Genomic DNA, 17,763 nt, shown 5'->3' with positions numbered 1-17,763 from the left:
GATAAAATTTTAGTTTGGGTACAGTGTTGTATGACCGCGCAATTGTCATTCAAAGTGTGAGAGCGCTGAAACCTGAAAAATGGCCTGGGCAGGAAGGTGTAAAATTGCCCGGTATGGAAGGGGTTAAACTCTAGCTTGCTTTCATTAACTAAATCATCAATAAATTCCATAATTGTTACTCACCGTAATCAGATGATTTTCTTGTTTGACCCGGCTCAGTCACTGGACCTCTCGTTCACATCTGACGAAACACAAACGCCTTCACTTCTAGGTTCTTTTCACCGTGTTTTTCCCAGACTTGACAATCACAGAATTGTGCGTTCTCCCCCTTATCAAGGAATGGAAAACCAGAGAAAAACTGCAGCGGTGGCTGGCTCACCAAAATGTTGGATTTTAGACACATATAATACTTCTTTAGTGTCTTGAGGCGATTATGAATGAAAGAGCCATTGAAATAAAAAGTGAAGTGTGATTTTATTCTATCACACAATGGTGTAAAATATCAATGTAAAGCGTATCATGAACAGTTCCATGGAGATACAACTACTGTAGAAATAACAATGTAAGTGTATCATGAACAGTTCCATGGAGATACAACTACTGTAGAAATAACAATGTAAGCGTATCATGAACAGTTCCATGGAGATACAACTACTGTAGAAATAACAATGTAAGCGTATCATGAACAGTTCCATGGAGATACAACTACTGTAGAAATAACAATGTAAAGCGTATCATGAACAGTTCCATGGAGATACAACTACTGTAGAAATAACAATGTAAGCGTATCATGAACAGTTCCATGGAGATACAACTACTGTAGAAATAACAATGTAAAGCGTATCATGAACAGTTCCATGGAGATACAACTACTGTAGAAATAACAATGTAAAGTGTATCATGAACAGTTCCATGGAGATACAACTACTGTAGAGATAACAATGTAAGTGTATCATGAACAGTTCCATGGAGATACAACTACTGTAGAAATAACAATGTAAAGTGTATCATGAACAGTTCCATGGAGATACAACTACTGTAGAAATAACAATGTAAGTGTATCATGAACAGTTCCATGGAGATACAACTACTGTAGAAATAACAATGTAAGTGTATCATGAACAGTTCCATGGAGATACAACTACTGTAGAAATAACAATGTAAGCGTATCATGAACAGTTCCATGGAGATACAACTACTGTAGAAATAACAATGTAAAGTGTATCATGAACAGTTCCATGGAGATACAACTACTGTAGAGATAACAATGTAAAGCGTATCATGAACAGTTCCATGGAGATACAACTACTGTAGAAATATCAATGTAAGTGTATCATGAACAGTTCCATGGAGATACAACTACTGTAGAAATAACAATGTAAGTGTATCATGAACAGTTCCATGGAGATACAACTACTGTAGAAATAACAATGTAAGTGTATCATGAACAGTTCCATGGAGATACAACTACTGTAGAAATAACAATGTAAAGCGTATCATGAACAGTTCCATGGAGATACAACTACTGTAGAAATAACAATGTAAGTGTATCATGAACAGTTCCATGGAGATACAACTACTGTAGAAATAACAATGTAAAGCGTATCATGAACAGTTCCATGGAGATACAACTACTGTAGAAATATCAATGTAAAGTGTATCATGAACAGTTCCATGGAGATACAACTACTGTAGAGATAACAATGTAAAGCGTATCATGAACAGTTCCATGGAGATACAACTACTGTAGAAATAACAATGTAAGCGTATCATGAACAGTTCCATGGAGATACAACTACTGTAGAAATAACAATGTAAGCGTATCATGAACAGTTCCATGGAGATACAACTACTGTAGAAATAACAATGTAAGTGTATCATGAACAGTTCCATGGAGATACAACTACTGTAGAAATAACAATGTAAGCGTATCATGAACAGTTCCATGGAGATACAACTACTGTAGAAATAACAATGTAAAGTGTATCATGAACAGTTCCATGGAGATACAACTACTGTAGAGATAACAATGTAAAGCGTATCATGAACAGTTCCATGGAGATACAACTACTGTAGAAATATCAATGTAAGTGTATCATGAACAGTTCCATGGAGATACAACTACTGTAGAAATAACAATGTAAGTGTATCATGAACAGTTCCATGGAGATACAACTACTGTAGAAATAACAATGTAAGTGTATCATGAACAGTTCCATGGAGATACAACTACTGTAGAAATAACAATGTAAAGCGTATCATGAACAGTTCCATGGAGATACAACTACTGTAGAAATAACAATGTAAGTGTATCATGAACAGTTCCATGGAGATACAACTACTGTAGAGATAACAATGTAAAGCGTATCATGAACAGTTCCATGGAGATACAACTACTGTAGAAATAACAATGTAAGCGTATCATGAACAGTTCCATGGAGATACAACTACTGTAGAAATAACAATGTAAAGCGTATCATGAACAGTTCCATGGAGATACAACTACTGTAGAAATAACAATGTAAGCGTATCATGAACAGTTCCATGGAGATACAACTACTGTAGAAATAACAATGTAAGCGTATCATGAACAGTTCCATGGAGATACAACTACTGTAGAAATAACAATGTAAAGCGTATCATGAACAGTTCCATGGAGATACAACTACTGTAGAAATAACAATGTAAAGTGTATCATGAACAGTTCCATGGAGATACAACTACTGTAGAGATAACAATGTAAGTGTATCATGAACAGTTCCATGGAGATACAACTACTGTAGAAATAACAATGTAAAGTGTATCATGAACAGTTCCATGGAGATACAACTACTGTAGAAATAACAATGTAAGTGTATCATGAACAGTTCCATGGAGATACAACTACTGTAGAAATAACAATGTAAGTGTATCATGAACAGTTCCATGGAGATACAACTACTGTAGAAATAACAATGTAAGCGTATCATGAACAGTTCCATGGAGATACAACTACTGTAGAAATAACAATGTAAAGTGTATCATGAACAGTTCCATGGAGATACAACTACTGTAGAGATAACAATGTAAAGCGTATCATGAACAGTTCCATGGAGATACAACTACTGTAGAAATATCAATGTAAGTGTATCATGAACAGTTCCATGGAGATACAACTACTGTAGAAATAACAATGTAAGTGTATCATGAACAGTTCCATGGAGATACAACTACTGTAGAAATAACAATGTAAGTGTATCATGAACAGTTCCATGGAGATACAACTACTGTAGAAATAACAATGTAAAGCGTATCATGAACAGTTCCATGGAGATACAACTACTGTAGAAATAACAATGTAAGTGTATCATGAACAGTTCCATGGAGATACAACTACTGTAGAGATAACAATGTAAAGCGTATCATGAACAGTTCCATGGAGATACAACTACTGTAGAAATAACAATGTAAAGCGTATCATGAACAGTTCCATGGAGATACAACTACTGTAGAAATAACAATGTAAAGTGTATCATGAACAGTTCCATGGAGATACAACTACTGTAGAAATAACAATGTAAGCGTATCATGAACAGTTCCATGGAGATACAACTACTGTAGAAATAACAATGTAAGCGTATCATGAACAGTTCCATGGAGATACAACTACTGTAGAAATATCAAGCAGAAGTGTAAAGATAAGTCACCATTATCTGTCATGGCTGTCCTGGCCATGTGCTGTTCTCCATGTTCTTGTCCTTCTCATGTCTTTTGGGAAGTAGACGGAAGTGACGATCTTGCAGCATGCACCTGTTGCAGCTTCTCAGACGTGGATGTGTGTGTATACAAGAGTGTCAGTGTTAGCGTTTCCAACTGTCCCTTATGGACCTTTTATAAAGGAACAGCGTCATAGCTAGCGATCTTAATACCTTCTATGGACATTATTACTGCTTGGCAAAGCCATTTCATACAAGGAAGGGGATGCTATATATGATGTGTGATGGACAGGTACAGATGTGATGTACATAATACTATAAGCTGATGATGTCACCTCAGCTATTCATATATAAATGATAATATAACCTAAGAACATATCTTTACAACATATCAATGTATAATCACTAATCTATATATGTATCAATGTTAGAGACGTATACTAAATACACACAGATACTATTAAAATACATTATGTGATAACAAGTGACTTCTAATACCTCTGACATTATACTACCAGAGACATCTAACCAGCTACACCGACATATAGAATACTCAGCCTTCAGCTGGATAGCTGGTCAGATAACTCCTGTCTTATGTTACTGTCTCAGCTTAACATTCATATCTTTCAGTCTCAGTTATATCTGAAGAATACTAATACTACCATTTGTCAAAAGACCATTCACACATATTAATATTAATTATGACTAATCAGAAAAAACAAATATTTTGCAAGCTTGCCATCAATATAAGTGCCGAATCATAAATGTGATTTCTTACAGAGAACCCCACTAATAACACTGAACCCTGGGGTACCCCACTAATAACACTGAACCCTGGGGTACCCCACTAATAACACTGAACCTTGGGGTACACCACTAATAACACTGAACCTTGGGGTACACCACTAATAACACTGAACCCTGGGGTACCCCACTAATAACACTGAACCTTGGGGTACCCCACTAATACTGAACCTTGGGGTACCCCACTAATAACACTGACCCTTGGGGTACCCCACTAATAACACTGAACCCTGGGGTACCCCACTAATAACCCTGAACCTTGGGGTACCCCACTAATAACACCGAACCTTGGGGTCCCCCACTGACACCCCCAGACCATTCAGAGTATGAATCATTAACCACTACTCTCTGAATATGATATTTTAGCCAGTTTTCTATCCATTTACATTCTGATTTTTCCATCCCATAGACTTACACATTAGCCGTGTGTGGGGAACTGTGTCCAAGTATACCACGTCCACCGCCACCCCTCTGTCCGAGTATACCACGTCCACCGCCACCCCTCTGTCCGAGTATACCACGTCCACCGCCACCCCTCTGTCCAAGTATACCACGTCCACTGCCCCCCCTCTGTCCAAGTATACCACATCCACCGCCACCCCTCTGTCCAAGTATACCACGTCCACCGCCACCCCACTGTCCAATTATACCACGTCCACCGCCACCCCTCTGTTCAAGTATACCACATCCACCGCCACCCCTCTGTCCAAGTATACCACGTCCACAGGCACCCTTCTGTCCAAATATACCACCTCCACAGCCACCCTTATGTCCAAGTATACCACGTCCACCACACCCCTCTGTCAAAGTATAATACATCCACCTCTCTGTCCAAGTATACCACGACCACAGCCACCCCTCTGTCCAAGTATACCACATCCACCTCTCTGTCTAATTATACCACGACTACAGCCACCCCTCTGTCCAAGTATACCACGTCCACTGCCACCCCTCTGTCCAAGTATACCACGTCCACCTCCACTCCTCTGTCCAAGTATACCACGTCCACCTCCACTCCTCTGTCCAAGTATACCACGTCCACCTCCACTCCTCTGTCCAAGTATACCACATCCACCACCACCCCTCTGTCCAAGTATACCACGTCCACCTCTCTAATTATACCACGACTACAGCCACCCTTCTGTCCAAGTATACCACGTTCACCGTCACTCCTCTGTCCAAGTATACCACAACCACCACCACTTCTCTCCTCTAAGGCCCAGTGGGTGTATGCCAGCCGGTCCACGGGCTTTATTCACCTTTATTCTATTCTATAATATTTCTGGATCATATCAATTGTGAGACAATGTGGATCATCTGGGGGGTGTCAGTACCACCCCCCATTATGGACAAGAGCCCCCCATGCTCCTTTGTATACACAGAGCTGAAGAAAGAAGGACAATGTATGAAATCCTCTTTGTCCCCAGTCACCCCCTCTAGATGGTTCTGTAAAGGGCCTACATGCTGGGACCGGACCTTTCTACTATTCATAGATTGGAGGAATGTTTTGGGGTCGTCCTGATATCTTTCTGTCGTTTGTTTTCAGTTTTTGCCTTTATTTCCTTTTTGTTCTATTCTTTGTAATGTGTAAACGATGATCGCGTTCCTTCATTGTTATATTTAATAAAAGCTCTTTTCTTATTATCTATCGCTTTTGTAACTTTGGCCGTAAGCCACATAGGTTGGATTTGTAGCCTTTTATACTTGTTGCCCATGGGAATATATTTTGCAGTGTGGTCACATACAGTCTTTATGAAGAACTCCCATTTCTGTGTTGTGTTCATCGATGCCAATATTCCCTCCCAGTCTAAGTCTTGGAGAGCAGCTCTCAGCCTTAGAAAATTAGCTCTCTTAAAGTTGTTTTTATTTTTCCCTTATGTGCTAGCTACAGCTAACAAATGAAATCATGTTATGGTCACTGCTGCCCTTGCAGCCCTTTCCATCTGTGGGAGGAGCTGAGTCTCCACCTCCTCATTAACACTGGGAGGCCTATAACAAACTCCAATGATGACCTTTGTAGTACCGCCCCCCCATGTGCAGTTCCACCCATAATACTTCAGCCTCATCACACTCTCCATCAACTAGGTCCTCTTTCACACTCGCTCTGAGATCACTTCTCACATAGAGACAGACACCACCACCTTTCCTATTTCCCCCGTCTCTCCGAAAGAGAACCTAGCCAGGAATATGAATGGCCCAGTAATGTGAGGAATGAAGCCAAGATTCAGCAATACCAATTCAATCCTAGTTCTCTTCATGCACCAAACCTTCCAACTCACCTATTGTGCTGGGCACACTTCTGGCATTGGTGAACAAACACTTTCATTCACTGACACCTTGTCCATTCACTGACACCTTGTCCATTCACTGACACCTTGTCCATTCACCGACACCTTGTCCATTCACCGACACCTTGTCCATTCACCGACACCTTGTCCATTCACTGACACATTGTTCACACGGATTTTGTGTATTTTTCATTTGTATACAAATGGTACCAATTCCACTGGTTGTTTGTAACATGGGAACCTTCTTATCCTCTGCCATAGCCCTCCCCCCATCTTTCCCCATTCCACCCCTCAAAAAGTACTGACCTCTGTCTGATCTGTCTACCCCGTTATAATACCTGATGTACACAAAGACAGGACTTCAGTGAGGAACATTTCCCTCACTCAGGACAGGAAAATAGCTTCTCCCCGTGTGAGATCTCTGATGTCTGAAAAGACTGGACGTATATGAAAAACATTTTCCACACTCAGGACAGGAATATGGCTTCTCCCCCGTGTGAGATCTTTGATGTCTGTAAAAATGGCACTTAAATGAAAAACGTTTCCCGCACTCAGGACAGAAATATGGCTTCTCCCCCGTGTGAGATTTCTGATGTTTGTTAAAACTGGACTTCACTGAAAAACATTTCCCGCACTCAGGACAGGAATACGGCTTCAATCCCGTGTGAGTTCTCCGATGTTCGTAAAGATGGGACTTTTCTGAAAAACATTTTCCACACTCAGGACAAGAATACGGCTTCTCCCCTGTGTGATATCTCTGATGTGTGTAAAGATGGGACTTCACTGAAAAACATTTCCAGCACTCAGAACAGGAATACGGCTTCTCACCTGTGTGAGACCTTTCATGTATGACAAGACTTGATTTTTGTGAAAAACATTTCCCGCACTCAGGACAGGAATACGGCTTCTCCCCCGTGTGAGATCTTTTATGCACATTAAGATAGGATTTAGAACGGAAACCCTTCCCGCACTCAGTACAGGAGAAGCTCTTCCCTGTTGGAAGGCCGGCCCGATCCCGCACAGTTTGAGGTGCATCAGGATACGAGGAATCCGATGGTCCATCTACACTGGGTGGTGCCGGATGGACATTGGAGGGAGCCGGGTTTTCTCCTGGACTAGACTGTGTGATGTCCTCATCTTCTACTTTCCAGTCTGGAGACAAAGTGAGACAATCCTCAGAGGTTTTCCTCATCTCCCGGCCATGGACTAAAATACAAAGACAAAGAGGATTACTAGACAGGAGCTGATTGGTTCCCCCAAACCAGGACTCCGCCCACATCAGGCAGCTTGGTCTCTGAGGAGCTTACAATTCCACCCTCAAGGGAACTAGGAAATGGCTCCTCTGATCTCCTACCAGGTCATTTCTTTATTCATGGACCTTAGTCAGAGAGTGAGGAAACAACCAGAACTGTCTTTTATAGGAGGGACAGTGATGAGGGGATTATAGGACGAGGGTCCCCACCCCCTCTATCACTCATCGCCATCTTCCCAACACAAGAAGTACTGCACTTCCTTATTTAGTCCATGATTTAGTCATGAAGAACAGCGGGGCTGAGCCCCACCAGAGGTCAGAGAGTGAGGATGGGGGAAGAACAACCAAGATGGAGACTGGACTGATCCTGAAGTCAGGAGTATGTAATGTACAATATAAATTATACAGTATAAGGGTCAGGACTCATAATATTGGTATTCAGTAATCAGTGGAAGTTTAAATGTTTACTGTAGACAAGTTGCAGAGATCCCACAGCGCTGCCTCCCATCTCCTGAGACTGCACTCAGTGACTTGGGTCTGAGACACTACAGACATATCCCTCCACCCGGCACAGCCAGCAGAACACAGAGCAAGGAACCCTGGGAGAAATGTTCTGTCAGAGATCTTACTAGATCTAGGCATGGGGAAGAACACCCAAGACACACACCCCAGGTGCCTAGGTCTAGTATCGCTTGTGCTGAAAAACATTATGCTGCCAGCTGAACCCCAGAACCTCCATAAATCCAGTCTAGAGACATAAATTGTGTCTGCAGCACAGAGAAGGAAGATTATCCGAGAGAAATCCAGGAATACAGGACGGGGAACACAGCTCAGGAAAGTGACCAGGGGATTACAGGCTGATATCACCCAGTCCCCGCCCTACTCTGGACCAATCAGTGAGCAGTATGGGTGGAGGAATGGATTTAGTGTTCATGACCCACCTGTGCTGATCTCTGTAGGAGTGTCCTCCTCTATAAATGTCCCCGTTATTCCATCCTCCTCCATAGACTGCTGATCATCCCTCACATACGCCTCTTCTTCTTCTGATTTCACCTCAAATTCTATATCGATTGGATCTCCACTCTAAATCAAGAAACAGATCAGCAATAACATCTGTAAAATATAAGCTTTAATATTGTGACATCAATTAAAACTTTCATATCATCTATAAAATATATTAATTCACAGAAAATATCAACACATCACCTTTACAAGTCCATGCTCTAGATTCTCCATCCCACCTACCTTGTAATGGTGAGGGATGGTGTGACCTTCCTGTGTGGAATCCCGGGAATACAGAGGACGGGGACATCTCTCTGGGGGGTTCCTGGTATTAGGTGGCTCCATCATATCCTTGTGTCCTTCTGAAAACTCCTCCATCACTCCATACTCCTCATCCTCCTCTTTATACTCTTCTTTAACAACAATAATATAATCATCGAGGATTCCACTCTGAAAGATATAATAAAACATTCATTGTAACAAACATGCTGTGTATAAATCACAACTACCAATAATTGTCATCATCTACCTGATGATGGTGAGGGATGGTGTGACCTTCCTGTGTGGAATCCCGGGAATACAGAGGACGGGGACATCTCTCTGGTGGGTTCCCATGACTGGATCCATCTGTAGGAAACACACACACTGACTGAATCCATTGTTTCTATGTGTTTATCAGATGATGGGGGATCTAGGTGGATCCTCCGTACTGCTCTCTCCTTTACAATAAAGTCTCCTCTTACCCGGTGATGTGAGGGGCGGCTGATTGTCCATCATGACGTCCTTGTAGAGATCCTTGTGTCCTTCTAAATACTCCCACTCCTCCATGGAGAAATAGACAGTGACACCCTGACACCTTATAGGAACCTGACACACACAATGATACAGTCACCATCCAGACACATCCCTTGTCTGTTACTGGAGAATGTCCCAGAATTCCCGGCACCGCTCACCTCTCCTGTCAGCAGCTCAGTGATCTCTCTGGTGACTTCTAGAATCTTCTGCATGTTGTGTCTCTCAGGGTTTAGGGAGTCACATGGAGGCACTGTGATGGTCATATGGTCACCTGACTTCAGAAGAGGAAATCTCTGTATTGAGGAACCAATAGGAATATCATGTTAGACTCCCAGAATCCTCCTCACCTCTCCGGTCAGGTTTGTGTTTTATTAATAGAGATAAGAGTGATGTCATGTGACCTCCCAGAATCCTCCTCACCTCTCCGGTCAGGTCTGTGTTTTATCAATAGAGATGAGAGCGATGTCATGTGACCTCCCAGAATCCTCCTCACATCTCCGGTCAGGTCTGTGTTTATTATTAGAAATGAGAGTGATGTCATGTGACCTCCCAGAATCCTCCTCACCTCTCCGGTCAGGTCTGTGTTTTATTAATAGATATGAGTGATGTCATGTGACCTCCCAGAATCCTCCTCACCTCTCCGGTCATGTCTGTGTTTTATTAATAGAGATGAGTGATGTCATGTGACCTCCCAGAATCCTCCTCACCTCTCCGGTCAGGTCTGTGTTTTATTAATAGAGATAAGAGTGATTTCATGTGACCTCCCAGAATCCTCCTCACCTCTCCGGTCAGGTCTGTGTTTTATTAATACAGATAAGAGTGATGTCATGTGACCTCCCAGAATCCTCCTCACCTCTCCGGTCAGCAGGTAGATGATCTCCAGGGTGAGGTTTAGTATCTTCTCAGTCATGTGACTCCGGTCCTCCTCCATCCTCATTGGTGCCATCATGTGATCTATACAGGTCTCCTTGTAGACGGATAACTTTGGGAAATGAAAGTAAGAATGATTTGGATGGTATTGGTCACACAATAATAGGATGTGGATGTGAGGGGGGAATAAGAGGGTTTCTGGACATATAAGATCTACTTCCCCCATGGGAAGACAGTAGTCTGGACTGTTTAGTGTTTGCTAAATTTTGGAGGTCCCGGGACCCTCTTGACCTGTCAGATCAGAAATCCCCTTTTCTCTGTTGGGTTTGTTTGGTCTCTGAACTGGTTTTGATGAGTTTTAGATCTGCAGACAAGGAATGATAAATCTGATCCTTCCTATGACTTGTTTGCTCTGAGGCAGTGCTGTGAGGTCAATGTCGGCTCATCATGAGGTCCAGGAAGGGGAACTTGAGGACTTTTGGCCGGAGTTGCTGCCTAATCAGGACAATTGGCAGAAATCCGGCTGCAAGGCTCCAATCTGTGGCAGCCTGCTGACTGACAGGAGTGATGTCACTGTCATTCTCTGCAGTAAAAGAAGAGATTGGATTGGGTAGAAGGAGGATGGTGCTGGTAGAGTAGAGAGCTGTCAGGAAGGAGCCTATTCTCTTCCCTCCAATGGAAGCATAGTGTGGGTAGAAGGAGGACAGCAGGAGGATCTGAGTATCAAGTATATTGTAATATCCAGGACATTGTACAGAGTGGTGGTGGGTTCCTGGGGCTCTGAATTCCAGCACCGGGCACTGCCAGAGCCTGTGTCATGGGAGGTATTGGAGTGTCTCCTGAAGATGTATAGCACTGACCCCTGACTACCTTTTAGTCAATAATGCACCAACAGACCTCCTCTAAGAACAAGTGTCCACCAAGGGGTGAAGGATTGTCCTTCTGCATTCCGCTTGGTATCTTGGAATACATTATTTGACCAGTGAGATGGTAAGAAGGTGAAGGTTGTCTTCCTTTCCTGGTAGGAGTTCTGTAAGGAGGTCTGGAAAGTAAGTGCAGGTAAGAGGACAATCAGAGACCAAGATCCCCCCTCCCTGCCTCAGTGTCCCCCTGAGCCTGACAAACTTCTCTTTCCTCAGAGCCCTGCTCCCCGCCAACCCTATCAAAGACCCAGATTCCTTCAGCTACTCTACCCCCTCAAAACCCTTTAACTTCACTATCCCCTCAGGGGCCCCAAAGTCTCCCATCCTCAGTAACCCCTGAGAGACCCCTCAGCTCCTCTACTTCCCTCAGACCCCTCAGTATTATCCTCCCCCTGACACCAATGATGGAACATGTTCTTCATGGCCGGCTGGGGAATGTTTCCTTCCTCCTGAGCAGCAATGTAAGGGGCTCTATGCTCCATACTCCTGACCCCGGCACTCCATCATTGTGTTGGCTGCATAGTGTAATGATTGCCCATTGGCTGCCTGTGTAGTGTCATCATTGCCCTTTGTAGGCCATGTATGGTCAGGATGGTCCTTGTCTTGTCTATTTATTGTCAGTGCTGTTTGTTTAGAGGACCATATTACTAGAATTTATCTCCACAATGAGGAGAATGTTCCGGCCCCGGAAGTGGGGGAATGTTCTGCCCCTGAAGGGGTTCATCTGGGTTCCCACACTATATATGTGTGTATCATCATCTGCTGGAGATAAAAGACGTCACAGTGACTATGGAGGAAGAGGACGGACATGACTATGGAGGAAGAGGACAGACGTGACTATGGAGGAAGAGGACGGACGTGACTATGGAGGAAGAGGATGGACGTGACTATGGAGGAAGAGGACGGACGTGACTATAGAGGAAGAGGACGGACGTGACTATGGAGGAAGAGGACGGACATGATGATGGAGGAAGAGGACGGACGTGACTATGGAGGCAGAGGACGGACGTGACTATGGAGGCAGAGGACGGACGTGACTATGGAGGCAGAGGACGGACGTGACTATGGAGGCAGAGGACGGACGTGACTATGGAGGCAGAGGACGGACGTGACTATGGAGGCAGAGGACGGACGTGACTATGGAGGCAGAGGACGGACGTGACTATGGAGGCAGAGGACGGACGTGACTATGGAGGAAGAGGACGGACGTGACGGGGAGTTACTGGGTGTAAATAGAACATAACATCTTATTACCTCCTCTGCTGCCACTTCCACCAAGGTCTCCTCTCCACTTTGTATGGTATACAACTTCCTGTCTTTATTCCAGATGACTTCCTGTCTGTGCCTGACATCACTTCCTGTCTGTGTTCTATAATAACTTCCTTTCTGGATAGAAGTGAGATCACCACCTTGTGGAGTTCAGAGGAACTGCAGCCCCGAGAAACATTAAAATAACCGTTCCTGTGGTTTCCATGAAAGATCAAAAATAACTAAAAAAAAGGGGAGGGGAGAGGGGAGAGGGGAGGGGAGGGGAGGAAGGGGGAGAGGGGAGGGAGGGGAGAGGGGAGGGGGGAGAGAGGAGGGGGGGGGAGAGAGGGGGGGGAGGGAGAGAGGAGGGGGAGGGAGAGAGGGGAGGGAGAGAGGGGAGGGGGAGAGAGGGGAGGGGGAGAGAGGGGAGGGGGAGAGAGGGGAGGGGGAGAGAGGGGAGGGGGGGAAAGGGGAGGGTCAAATCAGGAAGTAGTAGGGCATGGAGATGTATGGCATCCATGGATCCCATATTTTATCACATTGGTGATGTAGCTAGGGGCAGTGTTGTGGATGTCTTTGTACGTTGTGGTTAGTATTTTGTATTTTATATGTTGGGTTAGTGGAAGTCAGTGAAGGGATTGGCAGAGAGGGGCAGCAGTCACTGATTGGTTGGGTTGTCTAATGAGAGCGATCCCACCAAACCTGATCCTTCTGGGGGAGACAATGCAAAAATACATCCTAAAGTAGAAACATTATATATCAATCCACTCATAATGACATCATCTTCTGGGAGTGTCTGCACATCCATCCATTTCATACACATTTCATTGTCTCAGCGGATCTCCTGCAGCCTATTAGCTCCCATTTCCCTTTCTATGTCTCAGCGGATCTCCTGCAGCCTATTAGCACCCATTTCCTTCTCTACGTCTCAGCAGATCTCCTGCAGCCTATTAGCACCCATTTCCCTTTCTATGTCTCAGCGGATCTCCTGCAGCCTATTAGCTCCCATTTCCCTCTCTATGTCTCAGCAGATCTCCTGCAGCCTATTAGCGCCCATTTTCCTCTCTATGTCTCAGCAGATCTGCTGCAGCCTATTAGCTCCCATTTCCCTCTCTATGTCTCAGCAGATCTCCTGCAGCCTATTAGCTCCCATTTCCATTTCTATGTCTCAGCAGATCTCCTGCATCCTATTAGCGCCCATTTCCCTCTCTATGTCTCAGTAGTGGTGTGACTACAGATGATCCCTCAATATCGCCTCTCCAGGAATAATGTCCCTTCAATCTAATATTCCTGAGACATCTATACAAGTCCTGTGCCAACAACGTCTTCCTGATACCTTTAGGGCTGAAGCCCAAACCTTTCCCCAGAAGGTCCATCTTACCCGATGTCAGTCCAGCTGAGGAGAAGGTGACAATTCCGTCTATTTCTGTTGATGATGAATCATCTGTTGGGATGGTTGGCTGAGTGGGAGATCCCTTGTTGCAGTATTGATGTTTCCTACCTCCCCTGTGGCCGGATCTCTGCTGTTTCCTTGATTCTGATGGACAATACGAGGCCGGTGTTGTCCCTCTATAGATCCTAATAAAGTGCCTCCAGCAGAGGAGGGAAGTGATGGGTCAGAGGCTGTAGAAGAAGCTCTAGTGAGCAGTCTAGATGGACGAGGTGAGTCTTGTGTAGGTGGTGCTCCAAGAGTACGCCTGATTAGTAGACGGTTAGATGTTGGACTCCTTCAGCTGCTCGGCTGACAATGCAGTGTAGACTCCACCTGTGTGATCTGTACAGCCAGAGCAGCTTCTTCCTTCTGGAGAAATGAAACTCCGAGAACAATGGAGCTTTTGTTTAGGACTTGTGTAAACAGACCACTGGACCCCTCCCTGTCCACAAACAGACCACTGGACTCCTCCCTGTCCACAAACAGACCACTGGACTCCTCCCTGTCCACAAACAGACCACTGGACTCCTCCCTGTCCACAAACAGACCACTGGACTCCTCCCTGTCCACAAACAGACCACTGGACTCCTCCCTGTCCACAAACAAAGCTGGGGTCAGTTTACCTCATAGCCCCCTTGGAATATGCTGTGCTTCTAATATTCAGCTAAAGTTATCTTTTTACATAGACAAGACAGCTGTCTTTAGGAACTTCTCAGGAGGACTTTGATCTGGTGTCATTTACCCAAAAAACCCTTCCCCTCCTCCACTAAGAACACCCTCTTCCCCCCACAGAGGACACCCCTCCCCCACTAAAGACAACCCCCCACACACACAGAGGACACCCTCCCCCACTAAAGACACCCCCCCCACACACACACAGAGGACATCCTCCCCCACTACAGACACCCTCTCCACTGAAGATACTTCTTCCTCTCTTTTACTCCTCTGCAGACACTCCTCCCCCTCCTTTCCTGTGCTGGGGACACTCTTCTCCTTCTGAGGACACACCTCTCCCCTAGTGTTGTCACCCCTCCCCACTGAAGACACTCTTTCCACTGAGATCACCCCCTCCAGTTTAACCAGTTGCTGCCCAGTCTATAGCCAGATGGCGGTTGGACGAACAGCTCGCCCCTCCAGGTGGTGCCATATGGCGTCCTTTCTGGAGCGTGCACCCTGCAGGGCTGTGGTGCGATCTGTCACCGGCCATGTACCTCAGACACGGCCGATGACAGATCTGTGTACTGGCCCTATTGCCAGTGCCATGTGACCTGCTGTGACCAATCACTGCAGGTCACATGACAGTTGTATACAATGGATGGCTTCCTTTCATGCCATCCATTGTATACAAGTGTGTCTAGCTGTGAATGGTCACAGCGATCACATGCACAAGCTGCACCAATCACAGCCCAGCTGTGTCATGTGATTAGCTGTAGCCAAATCACAAAAAACCCCTGAATGAATCGATGTCATTCAGGTAAATGCATAAAACCTCCAGCAGCACTGAATGTCCGTTCGGAAAGTACGCTGGATGCAGGACAGGCCAGTACCTTGATGGCATATTGAGCAAGTTCTGGCCAGTGATCCATCCTCAAGACCCAGTAACCCAGTGGATGCTCAGTTGGAAAGGTCTCCAAGTCCGCTCTTACCCCTAGATAATCCTGCACCATATGATGCAGACCCTGCCGATGGGTGCTTAAACCTAACAGCCCTGGGCGCTGAGGACTAAAGAACTGTTTAATCGGTCAGCTGGCCGCCTTCTCCACCGCTCTTCCTTTGACAGAATGAAGCCTCAGAAACACGTTGTCCAGGAAATGGTGACCTCCCAGTGTCTGGAAAGGTGTTACACAATTTCAAGGCATCCTCAGGATGTTTCATCCTCTGCTCCCTCTGGGAAGACTGGATGAGCTCTGCACCTTGACCCTTGTAACGTGGATCAAGAAGGGTTGCCAACCAGTATTGATCCCTCTTCTTGATAACACACATCCTCAGGTCCTTACACAGGCTTTGCAGAATCAGGGAGCCCATGCAGTGTAAGTTTAAGGAGGCAGGAGATTCTGAGTCCTCTGGGTCACTGAGGATGACATTGTCAGGAACTACCTCCTCCCAGCCATGTACTACTCCTGGCTGGGTTCTGGGGACTGAAAAGTGTCCCTTGAAGACTGCTCTATGTGATCCTCTACTTCCATGCTGCTGCAATCCTCCTCCTCCTCCTCCTTCTGTGTGTTCTGCAGCCCCACAGGAATGGTTTCTGCATAAAGGGGGCCTTGAGAGGACAGGAAATCCTCCTCTTCCTCCCGATGTTCTGCCTCCAGTGCCCTGTCCATGATTCCATGCAGCGTGTGCTCCAGCAGGATGACTACAGGGATAGTGTCACTGATGCATGCAGTGTCACAGCTCACCATCCTTGTGGCCTCCTCAGATGGTGACAGGACAGCGCATGCATCCATTGTCAGCAGCCACTGGTGAGGTGAGAAGAAGCCAAGTTCCCCTGAGCCTGTCCTTGTGCCATTCTCACACAGGTACTCATTGATGGCCCTCTGCTGTGTGTGCAGCCACTGCCGTGTTACCAAAGTGGAGTTCCACCGAGTGGACATGTCACAAATGAGTCGGTTGGTGGGCAGGTTGAATTTCAGCCAACTGAACACAGGCCGTGTATGACCACCGGAAATGGCCACAGACTTTTCTGGCCTGCCTCAGAAGATCTTGAAAGCCTGGGTACCTGTTCAAGAAGCACTGCACCACCAAATTCAGCTTGTGTGCCAAGCATGGAAAATGTGTCAAGTGTCCCTGTTGGAGGGTGGAGAGCCCCTTCAGAGCTGACAGAATCTCTGGCCCAGTGTGGCTCCTGTCCTTTAGACAGACCAGCTGAAGCACCACGTGGCATCTTTTATCCTGACTGCTCGCATAGCTCCTTGAACGCTTATGGAGCACTGCTGGTTCAGATGACAATTCAGCAGAAGAGGCCATAGAGGAAGAGGAAGGGGAGGGGGTGGAGCAGACAGATGTGGCAGAATCACCACCAGGTTTTTGGAGGCATGGTGGTGGAACAAGCTCCAGAACTGAACCCTGTCCTGCATCCTTCCCAGCTGCTAGCAGAGTCACCCAGTGTGCCGTGACGGATATGTACCATCCCTGACTGTGCCTGCTGGACCACGTGTCAGTAATGTGGACCTTGCTGCTGACCTCCTTGTCCAACAAGGCCAAAACATGACCTTCCACATGATGGTACAGAGCTGGAATGGCCTTGCATGGAACAAATTGTCTTTTCGGAACCTGTCACTGTGATACAGAACATTCTGCAAATTCCCGGAAGGGGGAAGAGTCCACCAGATGGAAAGGCAGCAGTTGTAAGGCAGCAATTTGGCCAGGATAGAATGTGGATGGCTGGGACAGTCTTTTTTTTCATGGTTCAGCAAATGGGGTAGTGAAATGTTCCTGCTGAAATGAACAGGTG

At 45.5% G+C, this 17,763-nt stretch overlaps 3 protein-coding genes and 1 pseudogene across 3 annotated transcripts in view; 1 reads left to right on the top strand and 3 right to left on the bottom strand.

Annotated features, from left to right (window-relative positions):
• The window catches only part of LOC149445506 (uncharacterized), a 325,410-nt gene that overhangs the window by 216,609 nt on the left and 91,038 nt on the right, over positions 1–17,763 (bottom strand). The gene's annotated exons all lie outside the window — the stretch shown is intronic.
• Positions 1–17,763, top strand: part of LOC149445509 (uncharacterized) — an 83,467-nt pseudogene that overhangs the window by 57,648 nt on the left and 8,056 nt on the right.
• Positions 7,085–8,010, bottom strand: LOC149445512 (uncharacterized). Its single transcript, XM_089653808.1, has one exon. The coding sequence runs from the start codon at positions 7,977–7,979 to the stop codon at positions 7,149–7,151; it is 831 nt and encodes a 276-aa protein (XP_089509934.1). The 5' UTR covers positions 7,980–8,010; the 3' UTR covers positions 7,085–7,148.
• Positions 9,234–17,193, bottom strand: LOC149445511 (uncharacterized). The gene is made up of 3 exons (XM_089653767.1): positions 17,172–17,193; positions 9,571–9,668; positions 9,234–9,491 (listed from the first exon to the last, which is right to left on the bottom strand). Exons 1-3 carry the CDS (start codon positions 17,191–17,193, stop codon positions 9,234–9,236), a joined length of 378 nt encoding a protein of 125 aa, XP_089509893.1.

Source organism: Staurois parvus, unplaced genomic scaffold, assembly GCF_062004578.1.
Source record: "Staurois parvus isolate SC_StPar_1 unplaced genomic scaffold, SC_StPar_1.0 ptg000720l, whole genome shotgun sequence".
Lineage (NCBI taxonomy): Eukaryota > Metazoa > Chordata > Amphibia > Anura > Ranidae > Staurois > Staurois parvus.
Note: the sequence above shows the minus strand (reverse complement) of the source record. Positions and strands in the feature narration are given on the sequence as shown.